The sequence below is a fragment of the Eumetopias jubatus genome, unplaced genomic scaffold (assembly GCF_037043125.1).
Source record: "Eumetopias jubatus isolate StellerSeaLion01/CBP00866 unplaced genomic scaffold, mEumJub1_p1.0 scaffold_8, whole genome shotgun sequence".
Lineage (NCBI taxonomy): Eukaryota > Metazoa > Chordata > Mammalia > Carnivora > Otariidae > Eumetopias > Eumetopias jubatus.
Genome location: NW_028274814.1, coordinates 96,183,498 through 96,210,988, shown reverse-complemented (window position 1 = coordinate 96,210,988; position 27,491 = coordinate 96,183,498). Strand labels below are relative to the sequence as shown.

Here is a 27,491-nt window from a genome sequence, read left to right as displayed (position 1 = left end):
TAACAGTGCCTTTCAATTTATTGCATCAGCATCTTTTTTTCCTAGTAGAATAGACATTTTTTGAGGGCATGTTATATTCATGGAACATGTTATTTATATTCATTTTTTATTTCCTCATAGAGACTGGCACTGCACGTGGCAGTGCTATACACAAAGTAGATACTTAAACTGAGTAAATAAAAACGTATACACATAAGTGCATGTTCGAGTATTCTCTATCTTATATTAAGCAACCACCAAAATAATTTAACTAAATAAGACTTGAGCCATGTCATCAAAAGGGTTATAATCTAGTTGAAAAAGAGAACGAATTATGCACCTAATTATACTCTAAGGCACAATGTGGTAAATCGTCTGAAGTATCAGAAGAGGAAAATAATTTTAAACAAGGGTGAGGTAACAGAAATATTTTATAGAGCAGTAACATCTGATGAGGGATCTTCCAGGCTGAGAATATGCAGTGAGTATAAGTATGATAGAAGTTAGTGCATAATTAGAATACAAACAAAATAAAAAACATTAGTGATTTCATTACAGGTAATTAGTGAAAGGAGATGAGGCATACCCCTATGCACATCCGGGCATATACAGAAGAATGGGAAATAAAAGAGTATGCTGGGGCCAGATGTAAAGGGCAGATGACTACCAACTATGGCAATAAAGAGAAAAAAATAATATTAAGGGAAGAAGCGACCTGAGCAGGCTGTGCTTTTGGGGGATAATTCCAACTGAATGGAAATGGTAAGATACTGAAACAAAACAGCAGAGGTGGGACTACAAAACAGAGGCCTTCTGGGGATAGAAGCAACAGTATTTCATGACCTGCTGAAATGGCTGAAGTTTAGGGAGAAGGAGGAGGGTAAAGAATCACCAGACAGGGAACTATCAGAGGCCACTTTGGTTTCAGTGAAGAACTGGGCTGACATTGACCAGGAGGAAAACCAGAAGGAGAAATATTTAAACAAGAGAGTTTTTCCAATACACATTTCATGCTATTTTCATGTCAAACTTCTGAGTTGTTCTAATTACTTAAAAATTCACAAAAACTTTTATATAACAGTATAACCTAATGATATACATCACTCCCAGTATTTGTTTGTTTATTACGATTTTATTTATTTATTTGACAGAGAGAGAAACAGTGAGAGAGGGAACACAAGCAGAGGGAGTGGGAGAGGGAGAAGCAGGCTTCCTGCGGAGCAGGGAGCCCGACGCAGGGCTCGATCCCAGGACCCTGAGAACATGACCTGAGCCGAAGACAGACGCTTAACAACTGAGCCACCCAGGCGCCCCAACCAGCAGTATTTGAATAAAGTAACAAACTTTCTAAAAAAGCATCAAATCTTATAAATAGTCCTTCTCAAATCCAGAGGGTACACAATCTATACAATTAAACTGAAAGAATATACATTTTATGACTGATCAAGTTCTTCTGTTAGGTACAATCATCATTACTGTTAACCACATAACTGGAAATATTTCAAGCACTTTAAAGGCTCATTTCCAAATTGCAAAGACAAGATCAAAGAAAATGTGTAATATATAATAAAGCTTTAGTTGGTGACAGAAGGTAAAAGGTTTATATATAATACTCAAAATCATGATACTCTGTTATCATTGTTAAGTCACAAATTAAAGTAAAAGAGTAGTTCCCAAAAGCTTCAAATATAAGAGATTGGCAAATATGACTGCATGTCTTAGAATGATCCTCAATGTGAACACTTTAGAATGGACCACTTAAAATTTTACTTTTCCCAGAAATTTATGCTTACTGAATATATAACTCCAAAGAACAGACATTTTTAGTCCACTTTCTCTCAAAAGTTATATATATCCACAAGGAGTTACAGGTGTGCCAAAGTATCAACCCTCTCAGCACTAGGAAGCTAAGAGAGGGAGGCACAACATGAAAGTACAGAGGGCATGGCTCCCTGGGCGAAGTACTGGAGATCAAGAGCAGAAGGGTGACTCATTTACCAGTGTGACATAATAACTATTATCATTTTCTCTATGTGTGAGGGTACATGAAAATTAGTAAACAATACTTCACAGGAATATGAAAGTAGTTTGTTAAACCTAAAAGTTTATAGCCTTCAAAGCATCCGTGTAAAATAAGCATTAATCAGTCACGCAAACAGATGTTAAAATGACTGCCTCAAAACATGTCAAAAATGCAAATATATCATTTCTTATAAAACCAGTCCCCAGTGGTATGTATTTTTAAACACTGAAAGCATGCTTCATGAAATATGTCAGTGCTAAAGATGTATTTAACACACAACGAAGGAACGTGAATGGGATATAAATGCTATTTCTGAGGGCAAAGAAAATGCACAAGAAATGTACCATGGCACAACAGTAACTACAATTAACAGACAACAGAAAACTTATATACATAAATGCTGAAAGTTAATAATACAAAGATAAATTTCTTAGAGAAATATAAAAGCTTTAGATCAAGAAACACATTACAGTAGGGAGTATAACGTAAGCCCAGCTTTGGAGTCAGAAAAAAAAAAAATCTAGGTTTGAATCCTGGTTCTGACACTTACCTATGGGATAGCCGGGCCTCTGTTTCTTTCCTGTAAGATGGAAATAACACTACCTACCTCACAGAGTTGAAGTGAAGATTAAATGAGATAAGATATGGCACATAGTATGTGCTCACTAAATGGTAGCAGCTGTTGCTAAAAATCTAATTTTCCTCCCAATGCAGGACTCCCTTTAACAGCAGTCAGAGGGTCATTCAACCTTTGGGGAATTTACTGCATAGTAAATACTGCATAGTACCCTACATTTATATTAATTTTTGTCTAAGAAGCTAAAGAAATAAGTTCATCACAAATTTCAGGTAAACTAAGTAGAGCTTGTGTTAGTAGATGGGGGAAATGGCAGGAAAGTATTAAATGTTACACAACTGGTAGAATGCTGAAACCAACAAAAAGGTTACTATGTTCCCAGTCCAAAACCATCATTTCAATTATACTCTTTCTCATTTCTCAGTCTATGATATAAACTGCAGTCAAACAACAAAAACTAGGAAGCAACTAGAAGAAATAGTAATGTGATTCAAGTTATTTCCGTGACCCAACAAAAAGCCCATTTATCCTTGGTTTATTGTATAGAATGGTAAGAAAATCAGTAAGCTAGAAACTGTATTTAAAAAATTATTTCCACTGTTACTAGATACAACTCTGAAATCTATGACCAAAAAAAGTTCAAAAATTTTTTGTTTTAAAAATATATTTGAAAACTTAATAAGCAAATCTGGGTCCTGCCCTCAATCATTCTGTGCTTTCCAATAGTGACCAATTCTCAATTATTCCCTCCAATAAATGTACCTTCAATCACAAAACAATTTTGGAAACATTAAAATCAGTGTAGTCAAGAAAGTATTTTCTCAGTAACAAATGACTTCAAAATGCAAGAAAGTTTGGTTAAATAAAAATTCCCTGACCACAAAAGCAATTAAAAAATGAAATGTTTTAAATATCCTTTAAAAACTTCATTGTACGATATTAATTAAAGGTGTGGTAATAACATAATTCCCAACATTCTGTTATTAATCCAGGACAAAAAATAACAAAGTGTAACTTTGACTATATATCTACAAACAGAAAAAAAAAAAAACCCACAAAGGAGAAGTTCTAAACCTAAGACAGAATCTGAAGAACATTTTAAAATTACAAACAGGATGGTTTAAAAAATGAAACCACTTGTCACAATGAAATCTAACAGACACAAAAAGAAAGACTATAAGAAGACAATACATTGAAAAGAACAAAAGAGGAAAGGAGAAAAGAAGGGAGGGAACAGTCAGAAAAACAAAAGAGTAAGTCATAGGACCTTGTACCTTATGAATCAGATAAAAATAAATTATGGGTTTACTGGGTATTACCCAATAATTCTGATTAACACATTAAGTTTTAGGGCGCCTGGGTGGCTCAGTTGGTTAAGCGACTGCCTTCGGCTCAGGTCATGATCCTGGAGTCCCAGGATCGAGTCCCAGGATCGAGTCCCAGGATCGAGTCCCGCATCGCTTCTCCCTCTGAACCTCCCCCCCTCATGTGCTCTCTCTCATTCTTTCTCTCAAATAAATAAATAAAATCTTTAAAAATAAATAAATAAATAAAACATTAAGTTTTAAAAAGAACATTTTTTAAAAGTGTAATACATGCTGAAATAGTCAATGTAATTAATTCCTACTGGGCATTTAACATTCAAATACAAAGTATGGCAATGAACATCTTTATATTATATTGTCTAAATTTTAGGTTAGAGCCAAATATATAGGAAGGCATATGACTGACTGAAGAAATGTTCACATTTTTAAAAGGCTTTCAATATCCATTTCTAAACTGTTTTCAAAGTCTGCATTAATTATAGTTCCGCAGCAAATACTTCAATGTTCCCTCAGACAGTGGCTATTCTTCCATGAAAAAAAGTGCCACCTTACTAGTATAACAGAAATAAAGTATCATTTTCAAACTATGAATTCTTATTATTGAGATGAAACATTTTGTGAATCTCTGTACATATATCATAATTTGACAGATCTTGTAAGTATATCATTTTAACGCCCCTGTATAAAATAGGCTTTTTGTCTTTACAATACTGAGCTTGAAGATTATGTGAATGTCAATGAATTTCAGAGGTTTGAGTTGACATTTAATTCCAGTTTCTTTATAGTCTGATTTATTTACATTTAACTCTATCAGGTCATAAAAATTTCCACATTTACATACATTCATATTTTTTTTAAGATTTTATTTATTTATTTGACAGAGAGAGCACAAACAGGGGGAGCAGCAGGCAGAGGGAGAAGCAGGGAGCCTGATGAGGGACTCAATCCCAGGACCCTGGGATCATGACCTGAGCTGAAGGCACATGCTTAACGACTGAGCCACTCAGGTGTTCCCATATTTTCTATTTTTAAAGGTGATTTTTGAGTTTTTTAGGTAAATAATATCATCTGCAAATAACCTTAACTGTTATATTTCGGTATCAACTCCTTTCCCTCCCTTTCTTTAACAGACTCCCTGACAGCTTACTATCTCCTGCGTATTCTTATATATAGGTTCTAAGAACATATCAGTAAACTAGACAGGCAAAGTCCTTGCCCTTGCCCTTGTTAAACTTAAATTCTAGTGGAGTAGAGAGGATAATAAACAATTGATGAATATGTACTTTTAGGTAAAGAAGTGTTGACTGTGAAAATGCAAGAAAGAATTTAGAAGGATACAGTGGAAGTAGTACTGATAGTATAGACAAGGCTACTTAGGAAAAGAGAGAAGGCTTCTCAGGGAAGGTATTTTAGCAAATAACGTGGATATAGTGAGAGAGAGAACCATGTGAAGATCTGAAAAACAAAACAGAAAAACAGTACCAAGGTCTTCAGGTAGAAAGGAATGTGACTGCAATGAGCTGGAGAGTCAGCCAAGTATGACTCCAAAATGTTGTTAAATACTAATCATGACAATGACAACAATAATGGTGAAAGAAGGTATCCTTATTTTATAACAGATTTTCATGAAATACTGGTTATTAATTGGCCTGAAAGAAATCCTAGTAGTCATAATTGTTGTAGGCTAACAAGTACAAAAGCTAGGTATGAGTTCAGAATGGTTGCTGTTTGTCAAAACAAGGAAATGGTCTACTCTTATCAGTTTTAAGAGTTTTTTTTAAATGTAAGGAAAAGGTATCACATTTCATGTCTTCACAGCATATATTAAAACAAGGGAAAACGGTTTCCCACAAGTTTGTGCCTTTAAAATGATTTTGCTTAAGAATCATCGAGTGCAAAGACTCCTAGGTCTAGAAAATGTTAGCAATTAAAATACAAATATATTTAAATAACAAATCTAAGCTGCTTAAATTATACAGCCCCCAAAGAGCTGTCGATTAACATCTTTGATTTTCTATAATGTCCCCCAAAAGAAAATAATTATGATAAAAAGAAAATCAAGTCCGTATCTGCCTATGATTTATTTAATCTCTGAAAACATTTAAATAACATATCTGTAGTATTTATTAAAACTAACTGTATACTTCAAATAGCAAATTCAGCATTCTACAGAAAGATACATACATATACAGGCATCTCTTGATAGAAAAGGCCTTGGAAAGTAAGACGTAGTCCTAAAGAACTACTTAACAATTTAATTAGTACAGTCATATAAAGAACAGCTTCCCAAATACTTCTACAACCAGGCATATGGTAAAGAGTTACATTTTATACTTTATGGATAGGGTAAATCAGGATTTGGTTTATAAGTGGCTTAAAGACTGACTCAATCACTGGCCAGTTTTTCTTTATTGTAAATTATAATTTGAAATTATTTTCTCACTGTTCCAGAGAGAAAAAAATTACAAAATTATCACAGTCATTTATGTTTAAAAACTTTCTCTTCAATCGTTTTTATAATAAAATAATTGTTATTTGCAGATGATATACATAACTACGTAAAAAAACTCAACAGAATCAAATGGAATAATTTATTATTGTTCATATTAGTAGCAAAATTTACTTAGTATTTACTATCTGGTCTTCTAAAAGTTTTGCATAGTGATTTATTCAATCCTTACAACGTCCCATGAGTCATGTACTATTATTCCTATTTTAATAGATGAAAAAAACTGAAACACACTGAGTAACTTGCCCAAGGACAACTAGCTAGTAAATCATGTGAATGAGATATAAAATCAAATAGCAGGACCTGCAGAGCCCATGTTCCTGTTCCCATTCAACAAAAACTAGTTAAGAGTTTTGTTAGTTAGTTTTGTTAGGTAGTTGGTTATAAAATAAACACACACACAAACCAGTCTATATATCAATAAAAACCAATCAGAAAAATGTAACAAATATGGCAACCATAAAACCTTACTTATTAAAAAAGCATAAAGAACAACAGAAATAAGAGACATAGACTTCTGAAAAAAGGTAATCATCAGTATAAATGTGCAATAGTTGAAAATATTTTTATAAAGGATGTGAAAGACCTTACCTGACTAAGATGTGAAAACTGTCTATAAAGTTACAGCAATTCAACTATGTTGTAGTTCTGCCATAGAATCAGTATGAGAAATAGAACAAAAGAGTTTAGAAACAGGCCCAAGAATACATCAGACATTAAAATATATTAAGGTAGGACTTCAATTAGCCTTAAATGAATGCTCTAACTCAGGGGTGAGCAAATTACTGCCCATAGGCCAAATCTAGCACACTGCTTGTATTTGTAGAGCACATGAACTAAGAATGTTTTTTTTACTTTTTAAATGGTTATATAAATACCCACATAATATACTTTACTTAGCCTCTTGGCCCATAAAGCCTAAAATATTATTATCTGGTCCTTTATGGAAAAGTTTTCTAATCTGTGATCTAAATTATAACTGGTGTTGGGACAACTAGATATTGGACAACCTCACTGAGAGGGTGGGGGAAGAGTACAAGGGTGGAGATCCAGGCACCGTAATATTCACACCTTAAACCAAAATACTTTTTTTTTTTTTTTTTGAGAGAGAGAGCCTGAGTCGGGGAGGCGGTGCAGAGGGAGAGAAAAAATCTTAAGCAAGCTCCACACCCAATACACAGCCCCACGCAGGGCTCAATTTCACGACCCTGAGATCATGACCTAAGCCAAAATCAAGAGTCAGATGTTTAACCAACTGAATAAGCCACTCAGGCACCCCAACCAAAATACATTTCTAAGGCAGCTAAGTTTTATGTGAAGAATGAAGCACAAAAATGCTAGAAAAAAGTAGATGGCAAAAGTCTAAGTATGATCTCAAAAACAGAAACCACAAAAATAAGACTGATGAGTCAAATTCAGTAAGAATGATAAATATTTTTATATTAAAGAACCACTCACTAAACTGTAAGCAAAAAAAAAAAACTGGGAAAATATTTGTAACAAAAGCACAAGAGACCATTAATTTATGGAAAACACTAACAAATAAACAAGACTTACCATCTCTATAGAGAAATAGAAAATGGCACAAAAATAGGTAATCCACAAAGGAAATACAAATGGCCAGTAACTACATGGAAAAGATATGTTACTGAGTGTGTGTAAATTTAACAATGTCTTAATGTATTTTTTTAAAGGGGGGGGCAGAGGGAAAGGGAGAGTGAGAATTTCAAGCAGGTTCCACACCCAGCATGGAACCCCACGCAGGGCTCGATCTCATGACCCCGAGATCATGATCTGAGCCAAAATCAAGAGTCAGATGCTTAACCCACTGACCATCCAGGGACCCTTGTCTTAACATATTTTAAAACAGTAAGCTTCTTTTGTTAAGAAAAGACTTGAAGACTTAAAGGTAAGAGCTGATGAGAGTAAAAAGTGGTACAAACTTTCTAGCGGAAAATATGTGGACATTTCCCAGAGATTTACATAATAACATTTTTAAAATAAAAATATTTAAAGTATTAAATCAAAATTTTAGCAGTAAATTATTTCTGACCAGCAAAATTATGGGTAATTTTTCTTCTCCCTTCTCATGCATGTTTTCTAAAATCTGCAGTAATGCCCCTCTACTATTTTGTTATAAAAAAGGTATCAGCAATGACAGAAATTTATAAGTAGCTATTATATTATTATTCCCAGTTTAAAGAAGAGAAGGCTAAGGCGTGGAGAAGTTCTTGCTAACAGGCAGAGCCAAGATCCAAACACACAAGGGTAAGGCTTTAGAGCCTAAATTCTTAATCTCTATGTCTTACTACCTTCTTATTTTAAAAAGTTTTATAAAGCAAATCATTCTGTGTTATTTTTGTGACAAACAACTAAACAGAAATGGTAACCAACATATGTAAGTGTATTTAATCATTCTGACTAAAAACCTCTGATATATAGTATTTCTGCTTTCTAGAAGACAGACCTCTTATCTTTATCATTTCTCTGTACACACTTTATTCCAGATTTCAGTTTGAAAGCTTCATATCTTCCTAATCAGAATGAGTGCTTTTCATCAATAAGTAATATTCCACTACCATTTTTTCCACCAAATTTGCACTATACAATCACAGTAATACACACATGGATTAGTTTTTGCAAGCAACACTACCAGAGGATATCCCAAATTCTTTAACTACAAGATCAACACATAAACATAGAAACTTACATAAAAACAAATTCAATTATAATTTACATCCAAGAGCAAATAGCTAAATGGTCAGTAACAGAAAATTAATTAGATGACATTATTCAATGAGCTATTAAACTGCACACTAATTATAAAGAAAGTCACCACATATTTTGAAGAGTCCTAATAACACAGTGGATACATTGTTGCCAAAATGACACAATTTTCAAATAAAAATAAAGGGTAGTAACACCTCAATAGGAGGGAAAAAAAGTTCACCCAAATCCTAAATCTAAATTAAGCCAATTTGTGAAATTCTAAGACACAGGAAGTGAATTACTAATGGTCAATTTTAAAGAAAAATGAGAGCATTTGTTACATATTTTAGAATTTTATAAATGCTTTAAACATCAGTAAGAAAATCGTTAGGTTAATAACTAGAATAGATTGTTATATAGGTAGGGAAATTAGGAATAGCAAGTTTATAAAAAGGGTTGAAAGGAGAAAAATGGTGGGTGGGTACAAAGTACAAAAATGCAACTGGTTTGACTACTACAGTAGTGTATAATTTAAAGAGGCTTACCAGAATTTGAAAGTAACAATTAATTTATTTAAAAATATTTTATCAATTTGCTAATTATGACTTGGCTGTGTTAAATCTTTTCATTCCAAATGGGATTACTGAACCACTAGCCTTCCAAAGCACTTAATCCACACCTTTACATGATCTTCCATGTTTTGAATACAGGTCTTCAAAAATGTTTCTATACTAGCATTCCTACAGCTGAACAGAGAAGATGCTCTTACTAACTAAAGCTTAGGATTACAGCCTGAAGATTCCATAGCAAAGGTAAAGTTTCATTTAATTTTGCCATTATATCTTTAAATCTTTCAAGTCTGCTTTCTACTCTACATGCATATTTTAATATAAAAATAACAAGTTAAAAAAAACAACTGATGATTTAGATGTAAGACTATGTTTATCTCTTGTCTTTGAGTACTTCCACAGTATTACCATATCCCAACTTCAGAATCACAGGACATTTTATCTCCCATTAAAATGTAAGCTCATCATTTTTGTATCCCCAGGGCCTAGCATTGTGCCTAAAACATAGTCACTCGACCAAACATGGTATTCTGCAATTCATATACTGCTTTCCAGGAACCAAAAAGAAACAGACATACACTGCTGTGTAAACACAATATAACTGATTAACTTACATCTTTTTCTGACCGATGCGGAAACATAGAAGACTGGCTGTAGTACATGTTTTCGTCATGGTAGTCACTGTCGACCCCCTCTACAAACTTCTTTCTTGAAGCACCAAACATGCTGTTTGTCACCTAAACAAAAATATTGCTTTTATCAAGAGTAATATTTTGGAAAATGTCAAGCTTTACCAAACTCCTATGTGGAAAACAGAAAATTAAGAAAACAATGCTAAGATAAACAGATCAACTAAGGGCTAATGGGGCATGTGAAAAAGTCATAAATCTAACTGTAAGAATATAGCATTAAATTTTTGCTTCCAGGCTCCAAAAGCAAGAGGAGAAACTTAATAAAGCCTATCATGCAATAATTCTACTTACTTTAAAGAAATAAATATCACTTATTCTTGAGAATTTGCAACCTCAAATACAATTTTCCCATAGAAAGGTTTTTTAAAAATTAACTTTGGGTTTAATTATTCAAAATCTTCATACGTATCTTCAATATTAGTTTCTTTGTCATCACGGTCTACCTTGTAAATGATCTATTTTTCAGAGCATATCATCTTCACTTACAATCTATGTTTACTGAGATACACCACTTTTTGAGTCAGCTTATAATGGCAAACTAGAACCCTTATCTCAAGCCACAAGTACCCACTCATAACAGTGATGTTTCATTTATCATCCTGGCGTAAATTTATGATTTCTGTTATGTAACCTGCTTATTACTCTTGTTTTTTAAGTCTTTCCCACATCCAACACCAGTAATTTTGAGCCCACACCAACACAAATAATTACTAACTCTATGTTCTTTTTTTTTTTTTTTGAGGCAATGCTAGAAAATGGTCTTCACGCTTCTTTTAGGTAATCTCTCCACCCAACGTGAGGCTCGAACTCATGACCCCAAGATCAAGAGTCGCATGCTCTACTAACTGAGCCAGGCAGGCACCCCCATGCTAATTTTTTTCCCTAAGGATGACCTCTTTATAAAAGTTTCCAAAACTACCAACTGACTAGGTTATTTATGGTCAATGTGTCTCCCAACAATGGTACTTTGTAGTCAAAAGTAAAGTGAAATGTCATGATGGAAGACACTTGTAAAAGACTTGAATACATGGTGACTACATCTTATCACAAAAATTTTGGTGAAAAACATCAAATTTGACATCTGTCTTGTACACTCATTATGAATAAGGTTATTTTCTTCAATTATAAATAATAAATGAACTTTTATTTCTCATTCCAAAATAAGACAGTGTAGTTACTACTGTTTATCGGTAGACATGGTGAACTGTTAAGGTGCAGTCTTTTTTTTTTTTTAAGATTTTATTTATTTATTTGACACAGAGAGAGAGAGAGACAGCTAGAGAGGGAACACAAGCAGGGGGAGAGGCACAGGGGGAAGCAGGAAAGCCTGGTGCAGGGCTCGATCCCAGGACCCTGGGATCATGACCCGAGCCGAAGGCACACGCCCAATGACTGAGCCACCCAGGCTCCCCTAAGCTGCAGTCTTTAATGACCAAATCTGACATGCAAGTTTGTTGAAAGCATCAGACTATTTAATAATTGCTTTATATCTTAAGGTTCCTATTAAGTTTTTAAGAAACTCAAATATTTAACCATTCTTCCTTTTGGGGTCTGAGAAAGTTTTTTAGTTAAATATGAGCGACGGTCTGATGACAGCTTAGCCACTGTTTTGCTGTATGCTTTGGGACTATTAATCTCCTTAGGTGTGAAATACAGAAAGTTATTTTTAAAGGTTTTATTATTTTGTTAGAATATACTGAATCTTTTTTAGTAGGAGACTCCCTGATAAATCTCATAAAAGCTCTTCAGAATCAGGGAGTAGAATCCCACATGCCTATCCACCAACCCCCTAAGTAGACAGGAAAAAGAAGTGTTTTTTAGGGAGTTTTATTACAGAAAAGTAATAGTGGAAAAAACTTTAGTCTGCAAATTAAGACTCTTTACAGATGACATTTTAAGTTTTTTTGAAAAAGTTAAGAATACATTTAATTCTCTTTCAAGGACCATTACTACTGAATTCTAAGTAAGGATAAGCATGGGGAAATGGCATGATACCTAGAGAATTCAGTAAAATTTCAGAATATCAGGGTTACCTCTCATCAAATCATACACACATAAATCAACTCAATGGATACAGAGCAAAATCTTCGTTTGACAATTTTTGTATAACATTTATCATCAAAACCAATTATAGACTCCTAAAATTCCAAAATTGAACTTAACTGTATAGAATCAAAAAGTTCATTTACTGTTTGAAAGCAAAACTAAACATATGAAATGTCTCAGACAAAGGAAACAGAAATGTTTTTCATTTATTAATACAACATTTTCCCACACTCACTGCTGTGTGTGAGAGAGTGAGCATGAGAGCGAGAGAGAAAGAGAGAGAGGGAGGGAGGGAGGGAGAGAAGGAGAAAACACAAATATACAGAATTTCATTTTTGTTTTGTGTGCTTCAACACAGAAATTACATTATCAGTGAAAATACTAAATATTTTTACATGACTTCAGTAAAAAAAGAAAGGTAAGAATGTTAACACTCTGCTCTCCAAATGCAACACCAGTCCAGGAATGGGTACTAAGATGAAACAAAGAATTATCTGATCCAGGGCAAAAAAAGGAAAGGAAAGGGAAAAGGAAAGAAAAAGACAGAACAACATAGTAAGTTTCTTATAAAAGCTAGTTTACTTCATTTTTAAGGGCCTGTGCTTTATTCCACATAGAATGACGCAATGGAGTAAGAAAAGTATTTTAAATAGCCATGAACGATGAAACTAACAAGATAACAATCAGGCAGAGAAGTAAGGGAACTAACTAGGCAAAGACCTGTAGGAAGAGCATTCAACAGAGAGGGAACATCAAGATCCTCAGTGGTGTGACTCAAGCAGTAGGAACTTACGGCAGAATGGGAGAAACTGAAGTCAGAGATACTGTTGGTCCCAAATCATGCTGTGCCTTGCAGGCCCTAAGGAACTTTGAATTTTATTCTATGTGAGATAGAAGTCAAAAGGGCTTGGGGATAGCTTCAGTAACATAATTTGGCACATATATATATTTAACGATTGCAGTTGTTCTGTAAGGAATGGGCAAAAGAGGAAGCAAGAGTGAAGAAGGGAAGCAGGCAGTGAGAAAAGATGGTAGCTTAGACTACAGTGGTAGTAGTGGTAGAAGTGGTGAGACAGGGTTAGAAAAAGGATCTATTTTGAGAGCGACCTGACACTAACAGATGGATGAATGGATGATACCAAAGGGTAAGGTGTTCACGTTATCTCCTGGAAGAGAATAAGTAAGAATCAAAGGAATCTAGAAATCAATTTTTATCAATTTCAAAGAGGATATGTCAACACTATATTGAAATTACTGGTAATGCCAAATATAGTAAAGTCGATTTGGTAAATGAAAATTAAAAAAAAATAATTTAAAATAAAAATCATACTACGTTTTACATTATATATACCATAGAATCTTTGGTATATACAATTTGTCAGCTTTTTTCAAGCAAATATATCAAAGGCTTACACCTACTTTGTTAACTGACCACCTTCTCTCTTGACTTTCAAACCAGATGTTATAAAAAGTAAGTAAAAAGTGAGATGTTACCAAGAAAGAATATGATATGACGTATGTAAACACCAAAAGCAGTTTCTTAAGCCTTTTTGGACACAGATCTAAAACATTTAATAAAGACATTTTATCCTTTGATTCCACAAACTCTAATCAGAAAGTATATACATGGGTTAGCTTACACTACTCCTTTCTATCAGCCTAAGCCCCCCAAACCCCACCCCCCAACCCCGCAAAAGAGCTGGTCTCAAAATGAAGTAGTAGAGAGAGGGGGATTAAAGTGACAGGCAGAATAGAAGCACCGAGTTGGCTGGATTTTCCCAGTATATGTCATAATTTAATTTGGACTAGTTATGAATTCTTAACTCTCTCTCAACATTTAAATACAGTATTTCAAACTCAAATGCAGTAAATCAGAATAATCACAAAAAAAGAGTTTGCAAAACCCCAAACTTAAGATGATCTAAACCAGTAACTTCAAAGACTAGTAAAGTGGCCCCAGGTTGGATAGATGACAATTAAAGAACAGGAGCAAGCAGCAAGGCCTGGAGCTTTATAAAAAGTCAGGGAAACAAAACTAGGACACTTTATAAATGAAAACTTGAAAATATATACGTGTAAATATGGGTATATACATATACAGAAAAAAACACATAGGAAAGGGTGAAAAATAGAATCAGATCATATCCAAGGCAGGATGATATTTAATCTTACACATTATTTCCTTCACCAAGGCCTCTGGAGAGGAACTTACTCTGAAATCATTTATTGTCTATAATGCTGGCAAATGCTGGCCCAGGCATGGAATCCTATTCCCAGGGACAGAAACACATCCATGGCAGGGAGGTCCTTTTCCTGATAGCAAACAAATGCAGGTTGATTTCAAAATCTATCTCCAGGCTTAACTCAAGGTTCTAGCACCAAATTTTAAAGTACTCCTAAACATTTCTACCCGAGAAGTACAATTAATAAACTAAATCAGTTAATATTTAAAACTGATTTTCCAAGTCACTTTCTCTTGCTTTGCTCTGAACATCCAAGTTCTATCCTTTCTTCAAAGTGGCTTTCACATCTGTTTTTGCCATTCTTCCTACCATCATTTTAGTTTAAGCTCTGAACTAGTTTGTTTTAGCCTCCTGACTGATCTGCTTTCACATTTCAACGAACATGCTGAGAGAATATTATATGAATTATGCCAAAAACTGTGATAACGTGGGGCGCCTGGGTGGCTCAGTCAGTTAAGCGTCTGCCTTTGTCTGGCTCAGGTCGTGGTCGCTGGGTCCTGGGATAGAGCCCCACATTGGGGCGTGTGTGTGGGGGGGGGGGTCCCTGCTCAGCAGGGAGCCTGCTTCTCCTACTCCCTTCCGCCCCCCGATGCTCTCTTTCTCTCAATAAATAAAATCTTTTTTAAAAAAATTATGGTGTGAATACAAAAGCTGAATAAGTAACAGCTCTAAGTCTTGAACAAGCTCATAGTCTAGCTGGGAGACGTATCTGCAAATAAACAATTACAATATGAAAACCTGCACAGGTACTTTGGGAACACAAATGAGCGAATATCTGTGTCTGAGGGAAACAGACTATAAGATTTTATTGTAAAAGAACTAATGTTTGAACAAAGACTTGATTAAAAAAGATTAAAAATTTTTAAAGTTGAAGTGTGTGGGGTGGGAGGTGGAAGCAAAGGTGTGGCATAAGAGACAGCATGTACAAGTGCTCAGAAGTGAGAGAAAGCCCAAGAAACAAGACTTTCAATATAACTAAAAAAGAGGAAGTCTGGAAGAATGGTGATAGGTGGTAAGGAAAAGTAGGCCTGGACTTCAGCACCAGGTTAAGAGGGAAACAGCATAGGCAAGAAAACCAGGCACAAAAATCTAGGTGATGAACTAAGTCAGACTTCCCTTAACTAACAGTTTATTATGGTGCCATACTAATAACCACTACACTGACTCACTCTCTTGTTCCCATCTCTTGTTAATTTCTCCTACCTAGAGCATACAGACCAAGATTCCTGAGATCATGACCTTAACGTAACTGTGTAGCAGTAATTATCTCAAAACCCCAAACAAAACTTATGCCTCAGCTTAATTTGTTATTCACAGTTCTGCCTATTCATGTTAATCTCTGCAAAATGCCATCTGTAACTTCTACGTTCTTCAACAATTAAAACTCAAGCCGACCTAGGCTAACTTTAAATATTGACATTATCCGTATCTTTCCTAGCACAAGCATCTCCAATATCCTCCAAACAGATCTTTATTAACCCATTCTTATTCCCCTCAAATCTACTCTCCCACATTAGCCAAAGTGAACTTTTAAAATAAAAATGTAATTGTTGTAGCCCTACTGCCTGAAATGCCTCAACAGCTTCCTAAAACAATTTTAAGGCTTACAAGGTCCTATGTAAACTCTCTGACCTTAACTCTCTCCACAAGTCCCCTGCCACCACTAAACTGCTGCCACACCAACACAAGATTTTTCCCACCTCAGGGCCTTTGTATATGCTGATATCTCTATTTAGAATGTTCTTTCTCCCATTGGAAACTTTCACACTAAGTTAGGGTTCCCGATTTACAGTCACTGAAAATACTTTACTGAAACTACTATCATACAATAATAAAAAATAACTTTCATTGACCACTTACTATGTGCCAGGCAATATACTCTAAATGCTTTAAAATGTATTGATTTATGTAATCGATTTGCAAGTATTTACTTGTGTAGTCCTCATTTTTAGATGAGAAATGGAGAAAGTTGGATAACATGCCCAAGGTCATATAACTGATGTGCCCAAGGTTCCATTATCTGGTAAGTGATAGAGATGGGATATGAATCCAGGCAATCTGCTAGAGTTCTCCCCTTTGTAACCACTATAGTACACTGACTCTCACACATACAACTAATAGTTTAATGTGTGTATTCTCCCCAAACTGTAAGCTTCATGATGGGAAAAGGAGTAAGGGGCAAAAAGGGAAGGGCACTTATTTTGCAGTGAACAACGTAAATAGAGGATGTTACAATCAAGTATTTGTGCATGTCAAAAAGATCTCTTCGGCAGAAAAATGAGAATGAACTGACTAGAGGTACATGAAACAAAAGCCGCTCACTACCAAACTGATTGTACCTATTTTAGACAAAGTTCCATTAATTTTAGGATAAAATTATGCTTAAAAGAACACTATTACACCAATTAAAGTAATTAGTTTCCATATTCCAAATCAACTAATATTTTAAGTACTTTCTAAATACAGTGAACATAATTTAATCCTTCAAGGAATTAATGAAATCTCTAAATTTCATTATAAACCACTAAAACAGACATTGTAGCGTTGAATGTGTAGAATACATCTATTAAATGGGTTCAAATAAGAACAAATCCCTAATGGCAACTTCTTGTGGATTCTCTCTCTAATGTGGCCAGGAGTTTTACTGTTAACACGCTGATACATGTGCCCCACCATAAAGTCAACTATTTCATAACTTTAAAGTATGAAGACTTTCCGATAGTCGTGAATTTTTTTTTCATCTCTGGCAACAGAATTTGCTCCTACCTTGTACTAAATAAAGGATAAAATGCGCCAAATATAAGTCATATGGTGCCTTGGAGGGGAGGTGAACAGACTGTTCCTTTCTTTACAGTTTCCCTAATGAAGATTTTACTAATTCACTCTGACTGCTGAATAAAGAATTTGACTTCTTCCTTTTGTGTCCCTCCCAATTCCACATTCACTATCAACAAACACTTCACATATATATGCATACAAGTTCTCTGTTGTCTACAAAGTAAACAGAAACTAATAAAAATCACAATTACCATTAATATTTACCAGCTTTATCAAGATGTAGTCAATCAACATTTGAAACCAATCACAAGAAGCCATAATGTCTGGAGATAATCTGGTATTTTTATTATTACCCATTACAGAGAAAAGTGACAGGTCAAATCTCACTGAGATACTGCCCAAACTCTGTTGAAACCAGAACATTCCTATATCAAATATTATATATGACAACCTAGAAATATTTATAACCAAAGGAATTTTTGTTTTAGGAGTATTTTTCAGTAACAGGATTCTGAGCTACCAATCCCATTTCACAACTATTATAAATAATTTTATTTCATTCCTAAAAAAACAATAAAAAAAAGAAATGGGCTTAAGTAAAGGAGAAAAGGATACATACACTGGAAAAAAAATAAAAATCTAGCTTCTGAAAAAAACAAAGAATTCAATATCTGAGTATCTTTAGAGAAAGAACAAATGCTCTTTCTCTTCTCGTATAAGAATTTCTTATGAAGTCCTACCAGTTCCAGAATACTGTGGCTTGATATTTACAATATGACAAATACATAATGAATAGTTTAAGAATCTGCTTACAATGGATCTAAGAAAAGTGAAGGTTTAAATAAATTTTAGAGGCAGAATTTCTAAACTCATCAACTTGAACAGCATAGAAATAAATAAAAGCAATTCACTTCACTTTTAGCAAATGCAGAATGTCCAACAAATGAACAATAAAAACTTCAATGAATACTGAAAAGGCAGTTAAAAGGTAGATGCACAGGGAACATATGACTCTGGCTGGAAAAGTGATTCAGCAAAAAACTGGGGGCCTATATGAACGTATCCATAATCATTATTTTGGAGAGCAGGTAAATATTCTGGCACAGAGTCCTTTCCAGGGGTTACAGAGCTATTTTGTAAGAGGTCTTATCCAACAATAACAACAACAAAAACAAAACCAGGGTAGCACATATCCAAGAAAAAAATGGAGAGTTCAAGTAAAGAGACAGAAAATAACACATCACTCTTCCTAATCCAAAACCATCTACTGAAATCTATTGTCTGAAGCTGCTTTACTCAGATATTCCCCAAAACCATGTACACCATCTCTAAAAGTGCACCCCAAAAATCTACAAATTCTCTAAAAAGTGTTACTAAGTCTATAAATGCCCCTATCAGTTTGACTTTGATCTAGGGAGAATATGTTGTGTATGCTTCAACTTGAAGAAACAGATTTTGTGATTTTCCAGAATCTTAAAATCACCTGTATCAATATGCCTTATACAGATTCAAAACTGAACCACCAATATGTAAGCTTTAAAAAGCACATCATCCTAAAACAAAACTCTAATAATGCAAGACATGCTAATCCACAAAAGAAAGCACACGATCGTATACCAACTAAAGAACCAACTATAATTGGTATGCCTTATGAGCAATAAAAGTTATTAGAGTTGAGAAATCACATTAATAGGTCCTAAAATTAAACAGTACTTCATCCTTAAATATTAGGATATAAATCTATCATGTACAAGTGAAACGATACACAACAATAGAAAATCTTTATGTTTAGGATATAAACAAATCCTGTAAGCGTAAGGGAAACTTTTCAATGAGAATGAATATAATATCTTAAACCAATTTTAAACTTTAAGAGGAAGGATCAGTCTAATAAAGAGGAAGGGAGGAAGGGAAATCCAGAAGAAACTGGATGTATGGTCCACTTTGTCAAGGGACTATGTATTTCTACAAGGCTCCTAGTAAATTTAAAACAAAAACAACAAAACAAAACAAGAAACTCCAGAATTTAAGGGAAGAAAAGGGGGGGAAAATTGCTGAGGATTCTATACTTTGAGGACCTAAAGTGCCAAACAGTCAGTGAGTGTGACACACTTTCTCTGAAGAAATGTTAGCAATCATAGGCCATATTAAGTCTCCTTTCCCTGGATATAATTTTGACATTCAAAATTAATGTCTTGTTATGTGCAAAAGAATGTAGAAATCATTTGAATAAGAATTATACAGGATCAATCTGGGAGAATGAAAGAAACAATTTTTTAAGACTTTCTGAGAAGCAAGAGCCCAAAAGGGCAGTATTAGTAAGCAAAGTAGTGCGGACCTAGGGCTACATTGCTAGCAAACTATTTCTAATAACCATACTTAAGGGGAAAAAATCTATAATGTTAGATCATGATTTCCAGTACAATGCAGACAAAGAGAAAATGCCTGGAGTGTTAGAATTTCACACACACACAATCTGGTGACCTTATTCATTCAACAAATCTTTGCTGAACTTTTGTAGCAGACATTATGCCTTCACTGCTCCTACACTCATTTTTGTTAATCTCAAACCCCAAGATGGTAGAAATGTTCCAGTCTTCCTGTCTAGACCTCAGAGAAAAAGATATTTCAAGTTTCTATTCCTGCAGGTATTAAAAATACAGCCACTTGCCTAAAATCTCGAGAAATAGAAGAACAGCATGTCTACAGCTAATGGAAGGAAACTAAAACTTGCCCCATTCTGAGACCAAGTTACACATAGCAAAATTCTAAGTCTATGAATTTACACCTTCCCCAACTTTGTTTCTTAGCTTCTTTTCTGAAAACAAATTTTCTGGTCCTGCCATACTGTGGAAAAATATGAAGTTGCTAAAAAAATCTAATAATCTTTGTATTATACTAATGGTTTATTCAGTTTAAGGTTTTCTGTTTCATATCTTAACAAAAAAGTAAAATTATTTCTTAGGACACCAGACTCTTCTATTTAATAATTTATGATAGTTTTATGAGAAAACTGATTTACAAAACATATTTTTAAGCTAACAAAATGACTCAAATGGCCCAACATCCACCCTCAAAATACTAACGACAGTACCATTTTTCCCCCAGACTTTCCCACCACATACTTACCTGTGCAACTTCTTTCAACATTTGCTACTCTGGGGATTGGAAAGCTCAGAGCTGGAGGCTGAAGTGAAGAAGGAAAGGTTGGAGGGTGAGCCATGACACCAGCCCCACACTAGGAGCTCCCCTGAGATACTACAGCAGGGTTGACACCATAGCTCTGAAGTTCAAACTCCAGCAAACGATAAGAAAGGAGTCCAACCAGAACATGATAAACGATGGGATTCTTCTGCTCTTTGAAAAATAAGGAAATCATGCTATAAAGATCTGAACGTCCAGTTTCAACATTATGACTCCCTGTTCACATCTTCATTATTCCCAACCCCAGAATCATCTCTCAGACTGATTGAAAGTATGAATCAAAAAAAGGACAGGGGGCAAAGCTTTCTATAAACGTGCACACTTTTTCAGAAAATGAAAGGATAGGGCTTACCTGGCGACCACGAAACCATCTAAGACAGTATGTTAAAATACTTTGCCTATCCACTCCTTGTATACTTTTTCTTGTTCTCCTAAGCACTCAACATTAAATCTTAGACTCTCATATATATTAACACCATCAACCAGCAGAATGACAGCTAGACTACATGGATGCATTAAATTTCTAAAAGTGGACCAGTGAACTTTTTGAAAACCAGGGATACTTTTTGGTATAAGTATATTCCTTGGGAGGAAATGATTGAGAACATTCCATCCTATAACAGCAGAATACACATTCTTTTCAAGTGCACATGGAACATTCTCCAGAATAGATCATATACATTAGGCCACAAAACAAGTCTCAATAAATTCAAAAAAACAATTTGTTAAACGTGTTCCACTCTGATAAAAACAAGTAAGGACCCCTCAATTAAAATAACTTGAAACAAAGTAAATGATAAAGGGGAAAATGTAAAGACTTTTAAAGAAATCAATCTAAATATAGGACTTAAAAGAAATGTGATTTATTCACTTTTATAAAAATGTGAATCTTTGTTTTATAATGTAAGTGATTTACTGATTCAGAGAAAACTAGATTCTATTATGAATACTAGGGCTAACAAAAATAGATGCTTATGTTATTTAAAGATAACATCTATCCAATAACAAATATTACTGAAGGTGGCAAATACTCTGAAATTGTAAACTAAATATAGAGGAGTATCAGAAAAATTATGTTATATGAAGCAGTTAAAAATGAAAAGTATTCCTTCAGCAAGGGAACACAGGATCTTTAAAATAACTTTAAACACCTTGCCATATAAATTAATTCAATAAACATTCAGTAGGCATCTACTATGTGCTAGATATCACTTTTCTACTCTGACATACTTCATCCACTTGATGCTCAGAAATAAAGGAACATTAACAAATAAAAGGTAACAGAGATTAAAACACATTTACAATGGCTTCCAAAGCATTAGTTAAGTTACCCTTACCTCTAAGTCTCCTACCATTTCCCTTTCTCTTATTGTCTTCCTGCCACAGTACTTTCCCACTCCTATCTCCAGGCCTTTGTACTTCTATTCTTCAGGAATGCTCTTCCCCCAGATATGTATCTATATGGCTTCTTACCCCACCCAACTTCAGGTACTGATTCATCTTAGTGAGGACTCCTCTGTTTATTGAAAATTACACTACCCTTTTCCCCAACCCCTTGCGCACTCTCTATCTCCTTTCTTATTCTAATTTTCTCCACAACATTATCAACATATAATTTATAGTGTATTTTATTTATTTTGTTTAATGTCTTCCTATGCTCTAAAATGTCAGCTCCATAAGAACAGAAATTTTTGTCTTTTATTTGTCTCCTTAGGATCTGGAACACTCACTGCCTTACAGAGTAGGCCCATAACATGAATGAGTCCTCATCTTACTGCCATTACCTGAGTGTTATCTGACACTAATTGACCAATGAATTGCTTACAGCACAGTTTAAAAAATTTTCTGACACAATTATTTTTAAAACTAATGGAATTATGTTGAAAATTAATGTTAAACTTTGTATTTCTGAAACATATGAATAAAATTGTTTTATGCCTTTTCCCACTGAAATTAGACAACCACTTCCAAAATACCTAATAGACTGCCAGAAACCTCCAGTGGTTCGAGTGCTATGAGAAGCACCAGATAAGAACTGGGATATTAAAAAAAACTTTTTTTCCATTTCCTTAATTTTTTTTCTCAAGTTAGACTGCCTTTTTAAAAAAAGCTGTTTTGAGAACATTTCAGACTTATGGTTTAATATTAAGAGACAAGACATGTCTCCTTTGTATCACAAAATCCCACTAGAAGAATTATACTACTTAGAGCCACTGGGTTGCACTGTAGTCCATGGGAATACGCACTCCTTGGAGTTAGCCAAAAAGTGCACTGCCTGGACAGTCTAAAACAGTGCACCTACTACAAATTAAGCACTAATAAGTACTGAATGTTTACCGAATGATAAATACTGCTCAAAGCACTGTGTGTGTATGTATGTGTATATATGTACGTATACCTGTTACACGGGTACATATATACATATGCACATAAATATAAAACCTCACTTACCACAACAAAGCCTCTATAAGATTACTTTTACCTCAAATTGAGGCATGGAAGGGTAGAGTCTATAGGCTCTAGATAGATCAAAGATGTTCCCCTATCACAGTTATCATGGAGAATACCCAGGCTTTATGTCTCCAGTAAGATACCAAGGTTTGTTCTCCAGAAAAAAACCCAAGTGGATAGGCTCTACATCTTGTTACTTAGCCAAAGTGCAGGTGAAGAGTGAGGCATGGACCTGAAAACTGAAGGATGAAGACTTATATTTGTAACTGTAAGTTCAATCCTCCTTTCTTTCCTTAACCTGCTTACAGTATGCTACCAATGAAAATGTAAGAACCATCTCTCTCTCTCCTCCCCTTTAAACTATGTATTTTCTGTGGAAAATTGAAATTGCTCAAGAGAAATGTACACTAACAAAATGAGGTACTTACCCAACAAAAAGACTAATTTAACTACATGGTAATAACCTCTGTCCACAAACACTGTCACCATGTCTTAAAAACTTGTTATTTGGAAATAATTTTAGACTTGCAAAAATAGTACCAAGTTCCCATATGCCCCACTTTCCCCTAGTGGCAACATGTTATATGACCATAGTACAAGTACCAAAACTAAGAAATTAGCCATTAACTAAACAACTTTATATAGATTTCACCAGTTTTTCCACCAATGTCTTTTTTTTTTTTTTTTAATTCCAGGATCCACATTACATTCAATGGTTTTATGTTTCCTCAGTTTTCTCCAACCTTGGACTTTACCTGTTTTTCCTTGAATTTCACAACACTGATGTCATTAGTTATACTGATGTAACTACACCATAGAATGTCCTGCAATGTGAGTAGGTCTTATGTTTTCTCATGACTAGATAGAGGTTATGTACTTTTAAAGCCACCTCACTGCAGAGGTAATATGTCCTTCTCAAGTGCATCCTACATGAAGGACATATACAGGAGTGCATATGATGATAATACGTCTTATTACAGGTGGTATTAACCTTGATCTTGATTAAGCTAGCACCAGTTTCCTCAACCATAAATTCCTATTTTCCCATTAAAACAATGAATGTTTGGAAATAAGTTCTTTGAGAATATGCAAATACCTGACCTTAAATTTCTGCCTACTAATTACAGCAGTCATCCATGGATATTGCTTGCAGCATCTATGATGCTCTAATGGTGATTTGCTCTTTTCATCCTTCTATACTGTATTTGTTAACTGAAATGCTTCTACAAGGAAACCAATCATCTTTTAAAGATCTCACTCTTAAATGTGAAGAGTGTCAAAGACTTTACCTAACTGGTCCAAAGTAATACAGGTAGAAAGTGAAGTATATCTCAAAATTGTTACTCTAACAATCAGATTCTTTCAGCTTCATTACATTGCCTTTACCCCACTAAAGAATAGGTTTAAAATTTCATATGCCTCAAGCAGTCTCTCTTGACATTTCTGGCCCTAAAAAAGAAAGATCTTCATTTTCTTTTTATTCTTGAAAAATCATCTTCCTACTTTTTTATTAGCATATGTACTATGGTGTCTTTAATTTACTGAGCCAGGTTAAACATTAAAGAGATGATTTACTATGCTATGCTGCAGAACACATATTTTACTAAGAATACTAGTACAATTATTACCTCAGCTGAGAAGATAAATGGCTACTTTATTTATAGGTCTATCAGATTCTAGGAAATCTTGAGCAAGGGAAATCATGTAATTGTTTGCTTTAGGTTAAAGAGAATCACAGCTAAGAAGACTCCATATATGAACTGTAATATATTTGCTGACCTGTACTCTTTTATGTGTCTTTCCAAATGACCTTAAGGGCTGAGAAGGGGTCTAATATTTCTGTGTATTACACACCACATAGTGTCTTACACAACAGAAAGTATTCACACCTTAACTGAATATTGACACAAAAGCTTGTTCTCTTTATCAGAAATGATTTCTCATCTATCTTCTCAGCCAAAATATAATTTAAAAAAAATGCAATCTTATGATTTGTACTTCTAACCAAGATGGAGTAGTAGGGACAACCTCCCCTCCTGCCTCACCCGAAACAACTTTAAAAAAGGACAAAATACATGAAGCAATGGTTTTCAAACATAGGACATAGGGCAGTTCAAGACAGTAACCCCTGAGAGAGAAAGAAGTGACAAGAGCCCTACAAGTGCCCTTGCTTACACACTAGAGGAGTTTCTCGGCCGTGGTGCAGGGAGAGGGAGCCCTGGCGGAAATCAGAAATCTCTGCGAATTGAGGAAGTGTAGCTCAGATCTAGGTAGGCCAAAGCAGCTACAGCAAAAAGTCTAGAGTACCATACAGAAGAGAGCTACAAAGAAAAAGAGTTATAGAGATCCGAACAAGGTTCCTCTTGAGTCTTCAGCTAATAATGATCCACATATGCACAAAGCAAACTACCAGAGGCTGGCAAAACAGACAGTGAAAACAATCTCCAGGACTCACACAGGGCAGTTCCCACAAGTCAGAGTATTAAAATATAGTTCACTATGTAGAGTACTAAGAAGAGTACAGACTCAGTAGTTGGGAAAAACTAGCCCTAAGCTAAAGGCTACTGGGGTTCTGTGTAAAAAACACCCGAAAGAAAAAAAAAGAAGTCTCAAAGGGCTCAAACAGCTTTTATGTAACTAAATTTTGTCCCCAGGGAAACTCAAGGATATTAACCAAAAAACAAATACATAGCACCGGAAAGGTAAAACTTCCAAGGACTGGCATCCAAACAAAAATTACTAGGCATATAAAGAAGCAGTAAAACAAAACATATAATGGGGAAGAAAAAAACACAACCATCAACATAAACAAACCAGAAAGGACACAGATGACAGAACAGGCAATAACACTAAAACAGTTACTATAACTACATTTCGTCTGTAAAAGTTAGAATAACTGCCAAGATAAAGAAAAAATAAGTGAACTTGAAAACAGCAATAAAAACTATCCAAAATAAAACACAGAGGAAAGAAAAGAATTTAAAACATCAGTAAGCTGTGGGACAACTTCAAGTGAATCCCCAAAGAAGAACAGGGATAGAATAAATATTTAGAAAATAATGGATAAAAAAATTCCCAAATTTGATAAAAACTCTAAACACAAATTCAAGAGGCTCAATAAATCGCAAACACAAGAGTCATGAAGAAAACTATACCAAGATACATCATTATCAAGATGTGTAAAACCAGGGGTGCTTGGGTGGCTCAGCAGGTTAAGTGTCTGCCTTCAGCTCAGGTCAAGATCTCAGGGTCTTGGGATCAAGCCCTGCATAGGGCTCCCTGCTCAGCAGGGAGTCTGCTTCTCTGTCCCCTTTTTGCCCCTCTCTGCCACTCCTGCTCTTGCTCTCAAATAAATAAAATCTTAAAAAAAAAAAAAAGATGTGTAAAACCAATGATAAAAAAAATCTTAATAGTAGCCAGAGAGAAAAAGTTACGTTATGTAAAGATAAGAATGACAGATTTTTCTCAGCAATTATCTAAGGTGGAAGACAGTAAAGCAAAACCTTTAAAACACTAAAAACAAAAAACCCTGTCAATCTTGAATTCCACACCAAGCAAAAAAATATCTTTCAAAAATGAAGATGAAATAAAGACTTTTTCAGACATATACAAAAGAATTCATCACCATCAGAAATGCAACACAAAAATTTTTTTTAGTCAAGGTCTATCCTGATGGGTCTTTATCCTGTAGACCCACATTCTTGGAAATGCTTCATGGAGTAAATATGTGGTTTGCTTTAAGCATATAACTACTTTGTTAGACCTGTAGGAAAGAACTACTTGACAGAGATACTATACAAGATCGAATATTCATTTTTTTTAATCTTAGGAATCGGTCTATCCCAAAGATTTGTACTATTATTCTAGGGTGTGAAATAGTTTAGGAGTGAATACACTTTGAACTGACACATATATACAAGGTGTCTGAAATTAACAACCAAGCAGATCCAGCTACTCTGACCCTAAAAGTGGCCCTAAAATAAACTGCTTGGATGAAACTGGGTCCCAAAGGTTACAGGTTGGAGATTTTTGAAGTATGTCATCAGTATGTCCATATTCAAGTAGAGATCAAAGAAGCCCAACTAAAAGAACCGTGGACAAATGGACACGATAATTGTGAGTTATGCATAAGTTCTTTTTAAAAGGCCTATATTGAAGATTATGACCCAAACTTCGGAGGAACCAAGGTGATAGGCTGTCCTGTGGAAGGAACCACAAAATGTGAAATTCCTTAAATAAAAATTTAATGACTTTAAATAATTCTGCCTAGATTACACATAATAAAAAACTTAAAAAGCTCTTAAAGTAGAAAAAAATGACACTATAAAGGGAAGAAAGGGAAAGGAAAGGGAAGTGAAGGAGCAGGAAAGAAAGGGAGGGGAATAA

General features: G+C 34.7%; 1 protein-coding gene and 1 non-coding gene across 6 annotated transcripts in view; one reads left to right on the top strand and one right to left on the bottom strand.

Annotated features, from left to right (window-relative positions):
• CNOT2 (CCR4-NOT transcription complex subunit 2) overlaps positions 1–27,491 on the bottom strand; it is a 117,217-nt gene that overhangs the window by 34,796 nt on the left and 54,930 nt on the right. For 3 of the 5 annotated variants that reach the window (XM_028110826.2, XM_028110829.2, XM_028110825.1), the window contains one exon: positions 10,306–10,428. In XM_028110826.2, the coding sequence (XP_027966627.1) occupies positions 10,306–10,428 (123 nt within the window). Of the gene's footprint in view, positions 1–10,305; positions 10,429–14,641; positions 14,743–20,579; positions 20,638–27,491 lie in introns of all 5 variants that reach the window. The other 2 variants (XM_028110827.2, XM_088025268.1) reach the window with 2 other exon arrangements.
• Positions 26,762–26,894, top strand: LOC114215118 (small nucleolar RNA SNORA18). The gene has a single exon (XR_003610543.1). It is a non-coding gene; the product is annotated as a small nucleolar RNA SNORA18 (small nucleolar RNA).